We start from the raw sequence: 20958 nt of genomic DNA, 5'->3' as shown, positions 1-20958 counted from the left end.
TCAGATAAGTCCCCGAAACCTGAATCATTTCAGCCCTGCTCTGACCTGGATGACCTCTTGTTGCCACGCAGCTAACATTTCAGATGCTAATGAGGCCTAACGACATGCTGCCAGTCTTGAAAGCTGATTATTGGTTAGACTATCTTTATCTTTATGTGTCTCTCTGTGTGTGTGTGGGTGCATTTTTGTGTGTCCACTCATCAGCGTGTGTATGGACACGTGTGTGTGTGTGTGTTTGTGTATATGTACAGCGGTAAAAATATTCACGTGTACAATGCTCCAGCCACCCTGATAGCCAGGGGAGATTTCAGACAACAGTCAATGAGATATGCATCTTAGTGATAACAGTACAGTATTCAGAAACCTAGATTAAGCCTGGATGAGAGCAGCCATTGCAAACAAGAAGAACAGGTTTTTTATTTGTTTATTCATATAAAGTCAAAGTCAAAGGAATATATATAGATTAAATACAAAAATAAACCATCCCACTTTGACTCTAGAAACTAACCATGCCTGTCTCGTCCTCATTGGGAGGCCTTCAGTCACCCAAAACAAGACCAAAACATGTAGAAGAACAAGTTCCTGAAAGCCAAATTGTTAATGGATAATGGAACAGAGACAATAGCGCTTAACAACAGCAGCATGCATTGCAAGCAAACAAACTTAGAACATCAACTAAAAGTAATGTTAAACTCTTCAATAGATCATTGAGAGACCTGTGCTAGGGTTTCTATTTGTTATCAAACACGAACTACTCAAGACTCCATAGGTCATCCTACCTGTCACTGCCCTCTTGCATTCTGCCTCTGTTGTAACAATCAGAGCCCTTAATATCTGTTAAGGCTATTTGGTGGCGTGTAGTTTATTTGATAGGGATTTGTTATCTTGTTGTTTTGCCACTGAACCACTCTTACCTGACTCCACTAACCCCGCCTTTCACCTTTACACCGCCTTGAGCACCAGTAATCCCTGTTTGGTCGAAGGGTAGTTGGCGAACCAAAAGCTCCTGGCCCTGAGAAAGACCCTCAAAGGCGCGATCAAGCCCCAGAAGTGACAGTGGAAACGCAAGTGGCCTTGGTACGCACGCATTGGGCCTGATAGTGGAGACATGGCTTATGAGCGTAGCCCGAATACAAATGCTAAAAAAAAGAGAAAATCATAGGTTGCTGGGACTTTGTAGCGCTTTAAACACTAAAATGTTAAAATATGCTAAAAATGTATTCCTGTGAAATATCCAGCGGATATAGAACTCTGTCAAGTGAGAAACCCAGGGATTATGACGTCATCATAAGCATGCCCACCTTTGCTGTCCGAGGGTGCAGGTTCAAGTCCAGTGTGGGAGTGATAGTATTGTGCACACATTATTGATTATAAAATCGCATCGCAAGTAACACACCAGAAACCTGTTTATGTTTATGTGTATGGATGACGGACAAACATTACGTTCTGTGCCATTAATATGAGTTTATTTCAGCAATAAAATCTCCATAAACCATCTTACATTTTTATAATCCACTGAAAATGATGTATATAAATAAATGTATTATTTCATGAAGTATAATGTAAGCTACGCTAGACATGAACTAGTGGATGCAGATTAGCCTGACCAGCAGGGGCGGCTTGTCCATAAGGGCGATTGGGGCGACGCACTGCCTAGGGAAAAAAAAAATAATGTATAAACGCAATATCCTTGTAAGTCGCGTAAATGACGATTTTCTACCACTAGGCCGTCTGATCTGCCTCTGTATGTCATTGTCGAATCATGTAACAGTCATTCAGTCAGCCTAAAGTCGTGCTTCAAATGGCTCCGCCCCTTCTGGGGCGATTTGGGGCGAAATGAAAATCGCCCCAGACCTCTCCCATTGACTCCCATGTTAAATCCATTTTTTTCACAAAACAGAGCTCTCAATGCATTCTCTATGGCTTCCGGGAGGGCTCGCCCCTCCTGGTCTTGTCATAAGTAATCGACGCAAAAGCGTATAAGTACGTCATACAGCTTCGACAAAGGCATATCAGCATATTCTGTCGAGATGGCCAGTGCTCAGTGCAACAGCAGCAATTCAATTATTTCTTTGAAAGAGACTCCTTTCGGTCGGCGTAACAATGAAGACAAATTGGCAACAATACAATTAGGACCTCCTAGACCAAATATAACGATTAACAGGTAGCTACAAAGAAGGGGAAATCCTACACCCGAGGATTTTCAAAGAATTGGTACCAAAGGAAATCGTGGCTAGCAGGCTGTGAAGTGGCTAACGCAGTCTTTTGCTATCCCTGCCTCCTTTTCCACCCCGAAGGCTCCATGACAGACAGCACTGCATCGATAACAACCGGAGTTAAGGACATGCACCATCTGTCCGAAAAGGTAAAAAAAAACATGAGCAGGCGAAGCTACACATAGACAGTTGTCTGAAGTTCTGTGGTTTTGGGAGGGTGAACATTGCCACTCAACTGGATGAGGGATACAGGCTAGCAGTACGCTGCCACAATGATGAGGTGAACAAGAACCGGCACATCTTAAACCGTGCATGCTACTTGCATTATTTTCTATGCCATAACTTATTTTGCTTTTGTAAAGATTAGTCAATAAATATAGTTGGTTTTGACTTATGTTGCCCCCTTATTTATGTTGTTACAGGACATATCATGTGTCCTGTTAAGCTATGTTACACCATACAACATTTTGGTAATGTGAATAATGAACAAGTGGGACAATTTATTGTGGCGCCACCTCACTTTTTCTTTTGAAGGCTCATGGAGGCAACTTTTTTCCATAGCTTTCCACCTGTAACTTATGTAGCTAGAGGGGAAATCTTTCTGTTGTGTGCTGCCATCTACTGAACAAAAATGTATTGCTGTATGAGTTAATCAGCTCACAACAAATAGATACAATTGTCCTGCTTAAGGTACTTACCGAGTGGGTCGCCTTAATCATTATCAAAAAAATCCCCCCCCCTGAGAATTTTTTCAGGAGCCGCCACTGCTGACCAGAGTTATCCCATAACACAAATCTGACGTTTTTTTTTTTCTTTTCATTGCGCATGGCTAACTGAATCAAAACTGCTATGGCAATACTTAGAAACTCTGTTTCTCTGTTCTACACAATTGAAAACCAAGACGTGTTTCTGACATTCGATAGAAAAGAATGTATTTTAGACGCACGGGAATAAAGGCGATGTCATCCGACTGGGGGTCATCAAAGGATAGGCTGGTGGTGGTGACAAAATTGGTGATCGCAAAAAGTTGTAGTGACATGTCCCCATCGTTTTTCCCCCAACTGGCAAAGCGTTTCTTTCCTCTCTACACCAGGTTGTATCACATGTCTGGAAGGCACTGAAATTTGCTCTTGTCTACTTTATCGCTATTTTACTTTATATATATATATATATATATATATTTTAAACCTCTACTCTACTCCACTTTACTCTTCTTTAAAATCGCACGCCCCAGCAGCCTGCAGGCAATGACAGGAACGACCACAGAGAGACAAGCCAGAACCAGGAGAAGCAGAACCACGTCTACACTGTGGTAGGTATACCAGGGCATGTCCCAGGACTCGGGGCGCAGATGGGCTGCTCCCTTGTTCCGCATGACATACTCAATCCAGAAGGTGGCGGTGTCGAGCGGGGAGACGAGGCGGTCCTTGTGTAGGCGGGAGAGCTTATGCATCGTCTCCCTGTAGGACGAGTTCTTTATGACGTCCTCAAGCGCCTCCTTGAAGGTGGCGGTGGTGAGAGTGGCGGCTTTCACCACGCGAGCGCCACCTCGCACCTGGAGCCGAAGGAGGTTGTCGTACTGGTCAAACAGCAGGGGCAGGCCCACGACAGGGACTCCGTGGTAGATGGCCTCATACATGCCATTGGTTCCTCCATGGGCCACGAAGGCTCGGGTTTTGGGGTGACCAAGGAGGTCGTTCTGGGGTAACCAGTTCACCAGCAGGGTGTTGCTGCCTAGATTTGATGGGCGCTCGCCAATGTACCTCCATACGACCTTCTGCGGGAGCTCGGCAAAGGCCATGGCAATGGCCTCAGATATATCTTTCGGCAGACTGGCTATCATTGCACCCAGGGACATCACAATGATGCCGTGGTCACCGGAACTTTGCACAAAGGCCTCCAGGTCGTCAGGGAGAGGCTTCGAAAGCCGACACTGGAAGCCGCCGATGTACACCATGTTGGGCATGGTTGGGCGGGGAAAGTCGAAGATGAAATCCACCCGCATGAGCCAGATGTCGGCCCGACGTTGCATGGAGAGAAGGTCGGCGCCCGGCGGGAAGTGGCGCTCGATCAGCTCACTGTAGATGGGCAAGATGGCGTAGTGTTCCTGGATCATGCTGCTCATGTAGCGCACCAGGTTCCTCGCCCGCTCCCACAGGCCCATCTGGTCGGGGAGGAGGGAGTTGTACATGGGCACGAAGGACGGCGGCGACGGGGCGATGGCCATGTGGGCGTCCCCGGTGTTCAACCAGCGAACGTTGTAGACTAGCGGCAGCTCCAGGTAGTTAGCCAGGAGCACGCCGGCTGGGAACGCCGGGTCGGTGAGCATCAGGTCGAAGTGCTCCTCGCGCAGCCTGTCGGTGAGCTCGGCGTCGTCGAGGATGGTGGAGATCATCTGGAGTGCGCTGCCGTGGAACAGCTGCAGCGTGTGCACGATGTCGCTCTGCTGCTCGAAGAAGTAGCGCAGCGAAGACATCCTCTGCAGCTGCAGCGACCTCTGGAGCAGCGCGTTAAACATGTCAGCACTGAAGCCCTCCGGCGCCGGTGGGTCGACACTGACGGACGTGTACAGGGCCGGGTTCTCTTTGATGTACCAGCTCCTGACGGAGCGCACCACGGTCAAGGCGTGGCCGCGGGACCCAAGCTCTCTGAGGATCACTTGCATGTTGACCCAGTGGCTGCCGTCCTCAGGGAACACCAGGATTTTCCCAGCGTGCACCCCACCGGCGCCGAGGAGCAGAGCGCAGAGGAGAGGCAGCAACACTTTTCCTGGCGCACCCATCGCAAAAGGCACTCTGAGGGAGAGAGAGAGAAGTACAAACAAGGAGCGACCAGCAATTAGATTGTTTTCGCGAACACAAAGTTCAACATAAAGCATTCCCAAGCCATACGTGTAGATATATGCACAATAACAATTGTTCAGTGTTCTTATACATACCAAAAGTGGATATAAACAAAGAATGGAGAAACTATAGGGAGATAAGAGCAGATTTTGTGAGGAAGAACTCCGTGAACTCCGTCCTCAACGCAGCGCAATGCAAGACTGCATTTTCAGCCGGACGCCTGCATGTCAGTGGCCACTTGCCAAAGCATTACATAAAACCACACAGCTGACCTCCACTGCCGGCCATATCTGTCCCGTGCAGGCTGCGGAAGCCAGTTCTAAAGGAATGTATTGAAAAAGCAAAGCAAGAGGAGTCCTCTGTGTACAGGTTGTTTAAGGTTAACTTGGCTGAGTGCAGAGAGGCAGACCCTTTTTATTGTCTATGGTTTAACACGTGGCTGTCTGTGAATCATTAAAAAGCTGTTACTGTTTAAAATATGCCCCAGTTTCTCAACATCATCAGATGGTGCCCATGACAGTATCTATCACCTAATTTGAATGTAAGAGTAATATATATATATATATATATAATATATATTTGTAAAACAATTACATTGTGATTTTGGCTCAACTGGTATAGCAACTGGTATAGCAATTGGTCAAGCAAGGTACTAACAGCACCAGTGGCGGTTCTAACTTGTATGACACACCCTGGGTGACCCCCCCCCCGCCCAGGATTCTGCCAGCCAAAGGCCCTCTCTGTTCCTCTCTGGTCAATAAAACACAAGGATAAGCTGATTAAGGACAATGCGGTGATGAAAATATCATGACTATGATTTGCCTGTTTGGCTGAAGGCATTTCAATTCTGGTTGACAAAAACATGTTTCGAGTGTAAGACCCGTTTCATTCCGCCAATATGTCTCACATGTTTTATAACATTTAATCTTCACATTCTTAGACATCTGGTTAAAATTTGCTTCCGAATGCTTTCTTTACAGACCATAATAGGATGTTAGTCTCCACTGAGCAAACTGTTAATTCCAGTTTAGAGGTCAAAGGAAGTCTGTGTTTTCAAGATAACAATGTGAGATAGCTTTGATAGCGGAGTCGATGTCTCTATGAGTTTAAACCAGTTTTCTTTGCTTGACTAGAGAAAAGAAGCACAAGTCTTGCCTATGAGGATCATAGTGCTCGCAGAGGGGTACATTCACACCGTAGATGACAAGATTTATGGCCTGTCGGAGTCAATAGAGCTAACCCATATGGAAAAGATTCAGAGTAGCACCGCAGGATTCAAAGAAGTGAACATTTTTTGGAAAGTAATGAGAAAGCTACTGGCTGGTAGTAATACGCTTTAAACTGTAAAAGGACTGCACCATGGGAAAACTCTAATATTACATGGAAATTTACATTGATATTTACAAGTGACGGACATAGATCATAAATTAGGTCTAGCAACTCATATACCACACCATATGCGCGCGTGTGTGTGTGTGTGTGTCCTGTGTCGCCATCCAAAAAAAATGCACGTGTGTGTTGTTGTGTGTCGTGTGTGACCTTAATAAACTGACTTTGACTTGTGTTTTCTTTCCTCTTGTCTAAAGATGGCTCAAAACAAGATGAATCAAACAATTGGAGGGCAGAAAAATGGCATCCAGCACAATTTCAAGACTATATCTAAGTAATAAACACAGAGTAATCAAAGGAAATGGTTGTTTATTTTTCCAGTACGTAATTACATAAATGTAGCGTGACTGACTTTATCGTGATTGATGTTACAACTTGTCCCCTTACAATAAACAGTCCACAGGCCAGCACTTTGGATACGTCTGTTTGCAGCTTGGGTTGGTAGAGTTAAATACAAGAGTTCTAAATGGTTGCAATATTTAAGAGCGTTCTAATATTTATGTAATGAGTGGAAAAATAAGGTCTAGTCCACATGAAACGTCAGTCCCAAACTCATCAGTTTATTAAATTGCTTAGCCTTCTATCATGATTTGACTCCTAAAGCCTTTCACGATTCTCTTACTAGAGGTCATGAGTAACTGATCCATGGCAAACAAAACCCCGGGTCAGTTAGTTGTGCTGACAGGACTGGTGTCGAAATATGGAACGTCAGTCACATATAACGTCCTCAGTCATGTTTTGTCATTGTCGTTGTCAACATCAGTGACACAATCTAGTTTGAAGTTATGAGGAAGAATCCGAATTTAATTAAAGCTGTCTGCATAATTTGCGATTGTTATTTTTACCTAAGGCAAAACATAGCAGCGCATACTAGTGCTGGGAAAAGTTCTTCTTGACACTTGCAATTTTGGTAAAGTAATCATTTTACTCAGGGCGTGTTTGTTTGCTTGTTGCTAAGGAGCTTTTAAACATTGTTTGTAATGACATTTAAGTGGTACTTATTTGTGGGAGCCACATGAAATATATGAGAGGCCTTGTGGATCAAATCTATCATTTCCTGTAACCCTCAAGTCTTGTAACGTTAGTCGTATAATCAGTTCAATATTTTCTACAGTATTTGTTTTATTTGGTCCATCACCTATGGATGGATTTTGCCCTTTTATATGTATGTGATTTGCCCGTATCATGATAAGTTCACTCAGTACAAGCTTGTCATGCTTGTCCTCCGCAGTGAACCACATCTGGTGTAGACGTGGCATCAGCTCTTTTGATGATGAAGTAGAAAAAAGAGTCTATAGGGTGCAGCGGGGTCATTCGTGAGCTTTCTAAGAACTGGTTCGTGCTGACGTAATTACAGTAGGTGTCAAAATGACACCTCTTGATAAAGTTTGACATATAGGAGCCTGAGAGCTGATCTCTGTGAGATAACCTGGCAATGCACTATCAGACAGAACATCTATGACATGCACGCTCTGTTCTGCACGTTCGCTCTGTGGCATACGATAGCGTGAACATAGAATGCAACCTCTGTGCGTAATCACAGTTGGTATGTAGTTTACCTAGTCTGGGTTCAAATCCTAGAGGTCTAAACCACTCCCTAACGCCTACCCTTATCCTAAACTTGGTACATGTGAAAATCCACTTGGGTTTGCTTGGAGGCTTTTCCGCCATCCCTCCCAAAAGTCTTTATCCTCCGGAGTGTGTGGTGTGCTATTGTAAGGTGTGATCTGTGATAAGCTGTTTCCTCATGTATCAGGGATAAGCATATGCAGTCAACAGTATGGGCTTTGTGTGTGTGTGTGTGTGTGTGTGTGTGTGTGTGTGTGTGTGTGTGTGTGTGTGTGTGTGTGTGTGTGTGTGTGTGTGTGTGTGTGTGTGAGTGAATGGGGCAGGGGGCAGGGGTCTCTAAGGACCAATCCCAAAGAATTCCACATCTAGTCCTGTGTGTCCTGTGTGTGTCCTGTGTGTGTGTGTCCTTACATGAACTCGCTGTACATCAGCAGAAGCATCCAATTCAGGTGTCAGGTTCCATCTCTCACCGATGAACTTTTTAAAAGGCAGATAATGATCTGAAAATGAGGGACAGAGAACATGCCTGTAATCAAGCATTCTGATGTTGTGATGTTTCAATTTCACTGCGTCACTCGTGTGGGGATTGTTCCCTGCCACCTTAAACCCGCGTCATGTTTATGGAAAGCTGAACAATAAAGCTTCTCATTTGTGCCCCAGCTCAACCCAAATTGGCTAGTCAGCTTTTAGGATTACTTTGCCAGCTGACCATGAGGGTTTGATCAAAGATTCTAGGTATGTTCTAACAAGTGTCGTACTTTCATAGTTAAGTTCACCCTTCATCTAACCCTTCATCTGCCTTGCACATGATCTTTCCTCGCTCTGCACTGCATATCCTAACAACGTTCTCCCTACACAAGTGGATAAACAGTCTGAACTGAAGATGCCTAGCAAATGTGAAAATCATAGTTCATACCTTACTCTGACGAGTTTCACAGCTTATTTCCTGACACCCCCGCAGCAGGTCCAGGAGTGGGTAACTTGGTATTTTATGCAAACAACCCTCCCAGACGACTCAGATGAAGTAGGTCAGCTCCTTATCAGTCAGTCCCACGGTTCGAGAAGTACGCTGAGGGGATGGATACATCAGTCAGTTGGTAGCCTCTGCCTCTCTCTCTCTCTCTCTCTCTCTCTCTCGCTCTCTCTTTCATGAATCGGCCAGAGTCGGCAGGAAACGTGGAACAATGTTTCGTTCCTTCTCTGCCGGGGTGGAAATGAGAGGAACAATTTTGGTCAGGCGGTTGGTTCACAGACCCGGCACGATGATGGGAAGGACCCCTGATACCCTGCTTCCGATCTGAAGGAGAGCATGACGATGAAAGCCACTGAAGTTCTTCTCAGGGGAGTCTCAAGTCCGTCTCATGTTGGAGAGGGGGATTTTCTCTAATAGCTCACTAGGAGACATATGGTCCTTTTACTGTATACTTAAATTCACCCAAAGTATACTACAAACTCTGCTTCTGCTGAAACCATGGAACATCCCATAATATATCCCTTTGACCTTCATTGGGAAACGTTCTCCCTCGATGTGTGCCTAATCTGTTGGTATACGGCTGCCAAACCCATGATCTGCTCAGTCACTATAGGGAAGGTTAATGGTATTTGGTATTGGGTGCTGGCATTGTTTTCAGTGTGAGGGTGTGTGGGGTTGACACACACACACTCACACACACACACACACACACGCACACGCACACGTACACGCACATGCACACGCACACGCACACACACACACGCACACGCACACGCACGCACACGCACACGCACACGCACACACACACACACACACGCACACACACACGCACACACACGCACACACACACACACACACACGCACACACACACACACACACACACACGCACACACACGCACACACACACACACTCTAACTGCCTCATGTGGTTGTGCCTGTGGGTTTGTTTGTGAGCAAGCAGTGTTATCACATGGGGTGTGTGTGTGGCTGGGGGCGCTACTGTTACGGTCCCTGGATGATTTAATTGTTTGCTGTTTTCCATGCTATCTCTTTTTTCCTCCCTCCCTACCACCCTCCCTACCCCCTCCCTCTCTCTCTCTCTCTCTATCTCTCTCTCTCTCTCTCTCTCTTTCTCACTCTTGTTAGTTTTGATTGCATCTCCCCTCTCTTAAGTTTCCTATGTATGCCTATGTGCTTTGGAAAATGCCTCCATGGGCCTCTATGGCTCTGAGGGAAGGACTGATGAAATAATTGTAACTGGCCCTGCATATCAGTGTCTATCAGTGCCTTCTGTGACCCTGTCTGCTGTGGTCAGGTTTGAACCAAACTCTGCAGATGTAGCTCAGTTGGGAACCGAGCCTTAGGCTGAGTTCACATAGTTGTATTGTTTATGGTGTTCTATGTATGGTCAGCTGAGTTGGGATCAGATCGTTGCATAAACTTTTAGGCCTTGGCTGGATCAGGACCGAAGTCCCTGGACAAATAATTTAGGTTTTTGTTCAGGCCTCCCCAGTTAACACAGACATCTTGCGACTGGGTAGTGCTTCTCGTATTACAAAGTGGGCGTTTCTGTTTCTGAGATGTCGAGAAATGTTTCGAGTTGTACATGGTCAAAATACTTTGGGTACAAAGGGCTCAAGGAACCCTCCTCTTCTACAACCAATCACAAAAGATACCTCACATCTAGGTAAAAAAACACACAGGTAATTTCTGTTCATACACAAGAAAATATGTTAAATTCCTTGTCCTGCCAATCAGGGGCCTCACACAGTGGCTGGCTCTCTCAATGCATTCTTATATTTTACCAACCCAACACAGTGTATTCTAATCTGATTACAATCCAAGAAATGTGTGGCTACTTGTGTAAATGTTTGATTTAAGCAGGAGTGGTGGGATGTTATATACAGTATATTTAGATGGTTGAAACCCTAATCAAGATCTCCAGTGTAATTTCTGAACCATCCACAATGCATGGTACTTCAAGTTGGCTCAAGAACCTTTGTGTAGGGAGCATGATAAGCAGGTAATGAAGCCATTCCAATCAATGGATGGCTTTATGTGGCCTCTAAGATAAGCACAGCAGATAGTTTTGGGGCAAAAAATGTAAACAATGGGCGCTGGGATGGAACGTTCAAGTGCTGTGCCAACTAGACGGCAGCTGGAGCTGCACTGACAGATGCCATTGTGTGTAATTCTCAGACAGACCTGGGTCTCAGCAAAACATCCTCTCCGAATAAGAGGAATAAAGAGTGAAAATCTACTGGAAATCTACTGCAGGAAGGGCGTGGGGAAGAAAAAGTGGAAAAGAAAACATGCTTTCCAACCAGTTAACAAAAAATGCAGGAAAAATGGATCAGCTTACAGTTAGATGTAGGTGAGGGCATGGTTATTAGTCTCAAGGAACTTCAAGAGCTGATAGTGCTTAGTATGAGAATGAATAGAAGGAAATTAATGATTGTGTCACAGAATGCGGAACCCATAAATTGCAACACTTTACAGTGTGTTTGTGATAATGCTCACTGTCATTAGCCACAGACAAAACCGAGAAAAAAAAACATATGTTTCTTACATCAGTGTTTTATGGTGTGAGAGGTATGTCTGTGGCTGAGAAACATCAGAGCACCAGCATTTACAGGTCAGTAAGGTGCATTATCATGCTGGTATTTACTTTGACTTGAGTTCAGAGAGATCCAGCACAGACTTCCCAACTGGGTCAGGACTATTGTGTTATCCATTGTTATGGTCTTCTTAGGGTTTGGGTTCAAATATGTAGGCGTCATTTTGGTCAAAAAATTAAATTAATTTAATGAAACACTGAGAATGTGGCCCATGCACAGATAATACTGATGCAATGAAAAAGAAGTTTTCACATCTTGTGTCAGATAATTAGCAATAACAATGTTAATTTACACTTCATTTCAGTGCTCTTGTTTGTCACTCAACCTTGGTCTTTCTCTTGCAAACCATGCGCAGCATTAATCTGCAGACAGTGAAAAACATCCACACACTGAGAAAGAGTACAGTCAGAAGCAACAGGGCTACATCCACGCTATGGTAGACGTACCAGGGAAGGCGATAACCCTCAGAGCGCAAATGCGCTGCTCCCTTGTTCCTCAAGACATATTCGATCCAGAAGGTGGCTCTATCAAGAGGCTCAATCGGGCGGTCCCTATGCAGGCGAGAGAGTCTCTCCATCGCCTCCCTGTACAAAGGGTCCTCCAGGACGTCCTGCAAGGCCTCCTTAAATTCAGCTGAGGTCAGTGTTGTGGTCTCTAAGGTTTTAGCGGCCCCTCGCACCTGGAGGCGAAGGACGTTGTCGAACTGGTCGAAGAGCAGAGGCAGCCCCAAGACAGGGACGCCGTGGTAGATGGCCTCGTACATGCCGTTGGTTCCACCGTGGGCCACGAAGGCGCGTGTTTTGGGGTGACCCAAGAGGTCGTTCTGGGGGAACCAGTCCACCAGCAGGGTGTTGTTGCCCAAGGTTGACGGCCGCTCTCCTATGTACCTCCAGACAACCTTTTGGGGGAGCTCGGCAAAAGCTGCCGCGATCGCCTCTGTCACGTCTTTGGGGAGAGCTGCAATGAGAGTCCCCAGAGACATGATCACAACCCCATGCTCCCCTGAGCTCTGCATGAAGGCCTCCAGATCTTCAGGTAAAGCCTTGGCTGGGCGGCACTGGAACCCTCCGATGTAAACCACGTTGGGCATGGTGGGTCGAGGGAACTCGAAGACAAAGTCCGCCCTGACAAGCCACAGGTCTGCTGTGAGCTCCATGGACAACAGGTCTGTTCCAGGTGGGAAGTAACGATCCAGCAGTTCGCGGTAATTCGGCTCCATGATGAAATAATACTGTAAGGACTGGCTGATGTGCACCAGCATGTTCAGGGTCCGCTCAAAGAAGTCCATTTTGTCACCTAGCTCAGAGCCTGTGACGGGGACGTAGGACAGCGGGGAGGGGGCGAAGGTAAAGTGGCTGTCTCCCATGTTGATCCAGCGCACGTTGAAGACCATGGGAAGCTGGAGGTGGTGGGCGAGAAAGACCCCCGTGGGCAGACCAGGGTCGGTTAGCACCAGGTCAAATTTAGTGTTCCTCATCATCGACATGAAGACCTGGTCCTCAAACATGAGTTTGACGGCTCTAGTGAGAACATCGTGCCCATTAATCATCATTCTGGCCATGTCTGCCTGGATGTAAATGGTGCGTAGAAGACGATTGGACCTCCGATACTCTAGGTGGCACCGTAGCATTCTGTCATAGAAGCTCAGGTCAAACTCATCCTCCAGAGACTTCATTGAGATGGATGTATAGATGGGGGACTTCTCTGGGATATAATAGCTTTTGGGCGAGCGTATGACTGTCAAGTTGTGACCCCGGGAGTGAAGCTCTTTCAGGATCACCGCCATGTTGACCCAGTGGCTGCCATCCACAGGGACCACAAGGATGTTGCTCTCGGGGTGGCATTCTCCAGGCAGAATGAACAATCCACACAGGCACACAATCACACTCGTCAAGACCATCCTAGAAGACAAATGTAAATATAGCTGAGACATTACATGTTTTGAAGAGTGCTCTAATATTCTTGTTGTTGTTCGCCTTCTTACTCCATAGTGGAGCATCAATAGTGAGTTTCCACCGGATTTGGTATCCACGTGTTGTCGATGTTTCAGTAATCCAGTAAATCCAGTTTGTCGCTGCTAGGAACTAATTGATGTGGTGTAAGAGACTTTTAAAATGAGAAAACATAATTGGTAGCCATTATACTTATACCTGTCATTTTAAGCGCTAAACAAAGGAGTTTCAAAAGCTTTCGTATGGACCTAAATCTATGACTGGATCATGTGAACTCTGTCACATCATATTCATGTGCTATGGTAAATTAGGCTAATTTTCAGGCAAATGATATCAGAAAACATATCAGCCTGAGAAAGGACTTCCACTGCTTCATTTTCACTGTGTTTTCACTATGGCAACACACTGATAATCGGTCTCCAGAAAGAAAACAAGCTTAGTTTAATTTAATTGTCTCCCCACTATGACACTGTGGACCTTTAGAAGTTAGAACTTCTAGAAAAGTATGACTTACATTTCTTCCAGAAGGTTCTGTTCGACTATAGCTGATGTTAGTATTTCATAAAAACAGTTTGCTTTTGAGCTTAACGGAGGCACTTTTAAACACTCACCTGGTTGTCGCGTTCCGAAACAAAGTCAACACACAATCTGTAAAGCAGCGTTAGCTCACTCTGTCCACAAATACATGCTCAGATGACACAGGTTGCTAAAAGGGGCAACGGTCAGCATATTGGAAGCCTTATCTTTAAAGATGAACTGAGTTCATGATTTCAGCATGTGCACCTGGGGCTAACCGGCAGTTAACTTCACCAAGAGTGCCCTAGTAGGCCAAAGAGCAACGCAAACAGTCACCATGGTTATTATAGTTCGTTTTAAGAACAACTTTTCATTTTCCTCCCACAAGCCAGTGAATAAAAACCTTGCAGAGGGCCAAACCACCCACATGTGTCACACATACTGTACATTAGCTCCTGTAATGTAGTGTGACTAGTGCAGGTTTTGTTGTGGTGTGAGGGACTTCAGTTCAATGGTCTGGAAGAGCAGGCCCATTCAAAGCCTGTTTTTTGGCACATTTAGTTGTTTTCCTACCTATACCTGTCTGTTAAAGTGTGCATTAATAAAAACCTATTTATTCACAGGGAATGCATTTTCATTGAAGGGTTAAATGAAAGTGGATAGCAAAAGTTGGCAACATAGAACTTTTATAAATGACTTCACATATATTTCGGTTCCAGCATTTTATTTTGAGTCACAAATGCAGGTATTGTTTCTGTGTACAGTCGGTGATGCCAGGCCTATTCGAGGCCCGTTGTCTGGGATGTTTCGTGGTTTTCCTGTTTCTAACTTTGAGCGACTTTGTCTCCAGAGGCTCAGACTATGATTCCCAACCAGTGACTACTTCGTTTCGATTCGTTTTAATGCAGTCTGTGACCTCGGGAAGTATATTTTGCCTGACAACAGAGTTTGATTGAAAGATCCCTGATCTCTGTTCATGAGAACGCCACTATTAGCCTAATTCATCATCAGCAACGAGCTGCTTTCATATGCCAAACAATACCTAAACAATAAACACAGAGATTATTTAATAACAACACCTAAACAATAAACACATAGATGATTAAATAACTATACCTAAACAATAAACACAGAAATGATTTAATGTTATTGTCACATCCTCCAGATGCTGTAGGCACTTCCTTCTTCCTTTTCCTTTTGGTGAATGTGAGCTGTTTTAAACTAACCAACTAACTACTCTCTAACCACTGTAACTATGTTGTAGTTCTTAGTACATAGTCTTAGTGCCAATACTGAAGTAATCACAAGTATAGTTAATTAATCAATAAAGTAATCAATAATATAGTCATTTCAGTGAGTCTCATGACTATCTATTAATTAGCCCAACCATCAAGCGTGAACTAACAGGGGGTGAAAAAACGTCTCAAAGTAGCAAACACACACACACACACACACACACACACACACACACACACACACACACATACACACACACACATACACACACACACACACACACACACACACGCAAACACACACACACACACAAGCACACACACGTACGTGTCTAGTCCTTGTCTAACTTGTCTGAGTTGAAAATATGAAGATTGACACTGAATCCCTTACATTCCTTTGAGCCAAGGTCTTTGACTGAGGAACCCGTTTCTGCTATCATAGACGTAGTTCTGGAGTGAAATTTGGAACAGAAGAAAGTATCAAACATGTAATCATCTTTTTATTATAATTTCTAAAAGCATCCTGAGTGAGAATGAGCTTTGACTTTGTGTAAATTTCTGCCCTAGAATGTTTGTCCTTTTTTTTTAACAACACTTTGTTGTTGCTGAATGTGATCCGCCTGTGTTTGTTCATTAAAAGTAACAGAAAAGAAAGAGTCTTTCATTCATCATCATCATTCATAAATATCATTTATCATATCAAATATCATTCATAAATGTAGGTAGATTGTGAAAATAACTGCCGCCATGATAATCTACTTGCTAATGACGCAAACTCAATGACAAATTCTTGATGGCACATGAAGTATTTTTTTGCAATTGAATTTTATTTTTTGGTAAATATCAAAACAACAAAAAAAATCACAAGAAAGTTCACAATAAATACAGAGCATGTAAGAACTTGCCCTACCGCAAATCAGGAAACAGAACACACAATGGTCGTCTCAAGGGGGTTCAAGTCGAAGTCAGAGGTACTCAACAACAAACTTCAGCATGTACAGAAAAATCGGAGCTTCATTAATGTCCATTGCTTGCGAAGTCCCTATGATGCCACAATGAGCTGCTATTCAGAGTTCATAGCTGCTCAAGTATGGCTTATGTCAGTGTTACGTAGACATACAGTACAGGCACTATGCACTTCAGCTCCTCTTTTATAGACCAATCAGGGAAGGCAAACAGGGAAAAGGTTAGAGAGTTATGAAGGGGTCACTGTGCACTGTTCACAGAAGTAGTTTGCAAGCATCTGAAGCAGTGGCAATGATTGTGGTTAACAGAGTGAAGATAATTTAGAGAGACAGAGATGACAGACATATAGTAAAAGAAAAGTCATACTGTCTGTCTGGATGTAGATGCTGTTAAGAAAAGTCTTTATGGATTCATGGACTCATTGCAGGTGAAGACAGACTGTTGTACTCAACATGATCATTCATTTATATTCATCCTAGGAGAACAAACACAACAGCAAACCTTAATACGTCAGACGTCTGTGAGTTATTATCTGTGTAGGAGATCAGTTCAGCAGCATCCACCTGTCTTCATATGTGAGAGATAGGGAATCAGAACATAGGCGCTGCATTCCTCAACCCCTTCTCTGACTAGTGACTAGCAGCAGGGGCAGGTGCCGCGCAGGTGCGCTGGAATGCTAGAGCACCTGATAGGGGATCAGCCAAGGTGGCAGGAGAGAACAAATGATTGATGGTGAAGGCGTTGGCGGTGACGTGATGTTTTATTTCGCCCCAGATGCCACGGCTGATGAGTTCCTAGAAGGTGGAATTCGCCGACGCGCCGGGCAGGAAAGAATGCAAAGCATTCATAACACGTGGGCTCAGGCTCTCATGCTATCATAAAAATGATTGCCAGTGGTGATGATGATGATGATGATGATGATGATGATGATTATTCACAATGACAATAACGTTGATGATATTAGTAAAGTCCAGGATGATTGGTGATACTCATGATGATGATGATGTTTATGATGATGACGATGATAATGATTATTTACAACGATGACAATAACGATAATGACGTTAGTGAAGACCAGGATGATTGGTGATGATGATGATGATGATGATGATGATAATGAAGATGATGATGATGATGGTTATTCACAACGATGACAATAACGATAATGACGATGGTGAAGACCATGATGATGGTGAGGATGATGATGATGGTGATTATTATTATTCACAACGATGACAATAACGATGATGACCATGGAGAAAACCAGGATGATCGGTGACACTCATGATGATGGTGATGATGATGAAGATCAAAATGCGGACACATGCATGCATTAACCTGTCTTGTTGCAGAAGAGACTGACAGGGTGTCCACGAGCCTTCATCTCTCGTCTCATCTGGCACCAGGAACAGGGACCACAGTAGGCGGCATACACACAGTCGTTACACATAGCGTCCTGTTGGAATGGGGGGAGAAAGACATTACAATTACTACACAATATGAATTTAACTGAAGGATTGGGTTTTTACAAGTTTTGAATGGACCGATTTTGATAACGATATCAATATTTGTCTTCATTGCTGTGTCAATATCAGTATCAACATCAGGCTCATGTCAATATCAATAATCACTGGAAGACTCGACCACCCTTTTGTAGTTTGCAGTTCCGTCATCAACCTCTAGGGAACATTAAAGCTGTCTACTCACGGTTCTATCCACACAAACATGAATAATGTAGAAGAAGGACACAGTCAGTGATTTAATGTAATTAGCTGTGTGTGTGCCTCTTGAAGTTGCCATCGTTATGATCATGTGTAATGATACAGTTCTGTCAAACTTTGGATGGTCCCCTATAGACTATCTACAGATGCTCAGATTGTAAACAAACTATCTGTTGAAACTCTGTTTACTTCAATTTAAGGTTAAGTAAAAACTGCACTTACATCAATATTGTAGCGCTTGCGCATGGAGACCCTCATAGCCAATGTGATTGGTGGGACGCAACCGCAACTGTCCAATAGCGGCAGACATAGACACTCGCCGTGGTCTCTTGCTGTGATGCAGGCGAAACAGGGGAAGCACCACACGGAGAAGCAGCCTGCAGAGTCATACGAAGGGAGAGGTGTATCAACATCAGTGTAAAACAGAAACAGAGTTATACAGAGGGAGAGGTGTATCAACATCAGTGTGAAACAGAAACAGAGTTATACAGAGGGAGAGGTGTATCAACATCAGTGTGAAACAGGAACAGAGTCATACGGAGGGAGAGGTGTATCAACATCAGTGTAAAACAGAAACAGAGTTATACAGAGGGAGAGGTGTATCAACATCAGTGTGAAACAGAAACAGAGTTATACAGAGGGAGAGGTGTATTTACATCAGTGTAAAACAGGAACGGTAGCACTCCTCTTCACTCAAAAGCGCCAAATGATACGAATGGAAATTATTCACTCTAGAATTCTAAATGGATCACTCTAGAACTCTATATGATTCACTCTAGAATATTAAATGGCTCACTCTGCTCAATTTGCAAACTACGTGTTCACACAGTGCAGCTGAAGTTAATATAAGTTAATATTGCCTCCCTCCCTCTCTCTTGCACTCTTTCTTACATTCGTGGAAGTTGTCACATTCACAGATGCTGGAGTTCCACTGGTCTGGGGCCGCCTCCATGATGACCGCCTTGGGCTGCTGCACCACCATCTTACTGGCCATGATGAGGACCTGGAAGCACAATCACATTTAAAAATATAATTAAAAGTGTTAAACATATATGTAAAAAAATCCATCTTCTGTATTGACACGTTAACCATATATCAGCATGTTGTATGTCATATGAACATACGTTAATTCCAAGAGTAATTATTAATGTTGAAACATAATTTAACATGTATTTATGTTATTGTATGGATGTTACTAAATAAAGTACTGTACATATTTAGTTGTAACTTGAAAACATACCAGTAAAAAAACAGAATACTTGGCTAAAAAGCTATGTTTGTCTATAGCTTGAGCTCCCCCAATGGATGCGGTGTCTCTTACCTTAGTGCTGCTTTGTGGTGTCTTACGGGACAGAGACTGCGAGAGAGGGGACTGACAGAGGTGATGAGCAAGTCTGAGCACATGTGTGTGTTTGAGACTATTTATATGGGAGGAGGAACAACAGGTTGTCAGAGGCACGCACACACACAAGCGCACATGCCCTCATGCACTCACCGAGAACACACACACACACACACACACACACACACACACACACACACACACACACACACACACACACAAACACACACACACACACACACACACACACACACATATGTGCACACACGCATACACACGCTCATGGGCACACACACACACACACACACACACACACACGCACATATGCACACACACACACGCACAGATTTCATAAGAAATGTAGTGTAACACACTGGGGCCATAATCAGCTGAGACGTTCATGTGTTCCATCCCTGGAAGAATGTGTACTGGAGGACACCATGTCATGTTGTAATCACAATTACTGGCATGATCTAAAAAGCCAGGAATCAAAAATATTTTTCATTTTTGAAAAATTCACTTGATGTGAAATGATATAATGACTTGAATGGCTTGACTGACAGATGCATAAATATCTTTAGATCTTTAGGACAAAGAGATGTGGAGAAGCAGCTTTTAGTTTCTATGCCCCCAGCCTTTGGAATACTCTGCCAGAATACCTAAGAATTCTGAAACAGTGGAAACCTTTAAACATGCACTGAAGACATACCTCTTTAATCTCGCCTATCACTCGCTGTAATATGTATCTGTTTATTCATCTCTGGAAAATCTGTGTCTCTTTACAGGTGTTTGTGTTTGTGCTAATATTATGCTAATTATTAGATGCTGTTAGCTTGTAGCTCGGTTGTATACAGTTATATATGTATATAGGTATACAGTTCCACATTTGTATGTATCATTAATGACTGCAAACAATCAAAGAGCAGTTACGTCTCATTATATAAGGAAATTACACCAACATAGGTCTGGCATGTGTCATCAGTGAGGTTTGGGGTCATATTCTTAGCAGAGTACCAATAGATTTCAATGGAAGTGTGGTGTGTGCTCGGGTTCGAGTTGATATTCTTTTTAAACAAGACTGCCAATGGATGCAAAGCACAGCACTGCAACATGCTTTGACCCTCTGGGTGGACAAAGGGTGAAATAATATAACTCACAGAAAGCACACACACACACACACACACACACACACACACACACACACACACACACACACACACACACACAAACACACACACACACACACACACACACACACACACACACACACACACACACACACACACACACACACACCTCTCTCTCTTGGTATATATGGGTCTTGCACTGCTCTTTAGTGCCCCTGACTAAAACAATAGGTGAGGAAGTCACTCTCAGGAAGGAAGTGATTTGGCAGAAATTGATTTATTTAGTCTTTTAAACAAAATCATTTGAAACATTACAAGGCAACATTCTCACATTATGGTTCAGCACAGCTATGCAGCACGGTTTGCTTCTGACAGAACGAAGCAAAATATAAGCAGACTACAATGCAAACGAAAAACAACAACAACAACAACAACAACACAACAACAAAAGAACATTTGAAGAATCTGAACAACACATCGCATAATCTAC

At 43.9% G+C, this 20958-nt stretch overlaps 3 protein-coding genes across 4 annotated transcripts; all 3 read right to left on the bottom strand.

Moving 5' to 3' along the window:
- Nucleotides 1–1845: 1845 nt before the first annotated feature.
- LOC105903084 (UDP-glucuronosyltransferase 1-2-like) lies at nt 1846–9253 on the bottom strand. 2 transcript variants are annotated; one of them, XM_031585192.2, is made up of 3 exons: nt 8934–9253; nt 8429–8517; nt 1846–5011 (listed from the first exon to the last, which is right to left on the bottom strand). In XM_031585192.2, the coding sequence occupies exons 2-3, from the start codon at nt 8455–8457 to the stop codon at nt 3412–3414; spliced, it is 1629 nt and encodes a 542-aa protein (XP_031441052.1). In that variant the 5' UTR covers nt 8458–8517; nt 8934–9253; the 3' UTR covers nt 1846–3411. The 2 variants fall into 2 exon arrangements, with proteins under 2 accessions (XP_031441052.1, XP_031441053.1); XM_031585193.2 differs by lacking the exons at nt 8429–8517; nt 8934–9253 and adding an exon at nt 5155–5538.
- Nucleotides 9254–11770: 2517 nt separating this feature from the next.
- LOC105903105 (UDP-glucuronosyltransferase 2C1-like) lies at nt 11771–14253 on the bottom strand. Its single transcript, XM_012830806.2, has 2 exons — nt 14173–14253; nt 11771–13510 (listed from the first exon to the last, which is right to left on the bottom strand). The coding sequence occupies exon 2, from the start codon at nt 13507–13509 to the stop codon at nt 11926–11928; it is 1584 nt and encodes a 527-aa protein (XP_012686260.2). The 5' UTR covers nt 13510; nt 14173–14253; the 3' UTR covers nt 11771–11925.
- A 3358-nt stretch (nt 14254–17611) lies between these two features.
- On the bottom strand, nt 17612–18993 carry LOC105903085 (cornifelin homolog B-like). The gene is made up of 3 exons (XM_012830785.1): nt 18891–18993; nt 18222–18376; nt 17612–17734 (listed from the first exon to the last, which is right to left on the bottom strand). The coding sequence occupies exons 1-3, from the start codon at nt 18991–18993 to the stop codon at nt 17612–17614; spliced, it is 381 nt and encodes a 126-aa protein (XP_012686239.1).
- Between the last annotated feature and the right edge of the window lie 1965 nt (nt 18994–20958).

Source organism: Clupea harengus, chromosome 18 (genome assembly GCF_900700415.2).
Source record: "Clupea harengus chromosome 18, Ch_v2.0.2, whole genome shotgun sequence".
Classification (NCBI taxonomy): domain Eukaryota; kingdom Metazoa; phylum Chordata; class Actinopteri; order Clupeiformes; family Clupeidae; genus Clupea; species Clupea harengus.
This window is presented reverse-complemented; position numbering and strand designations above follow the sequence as displayed.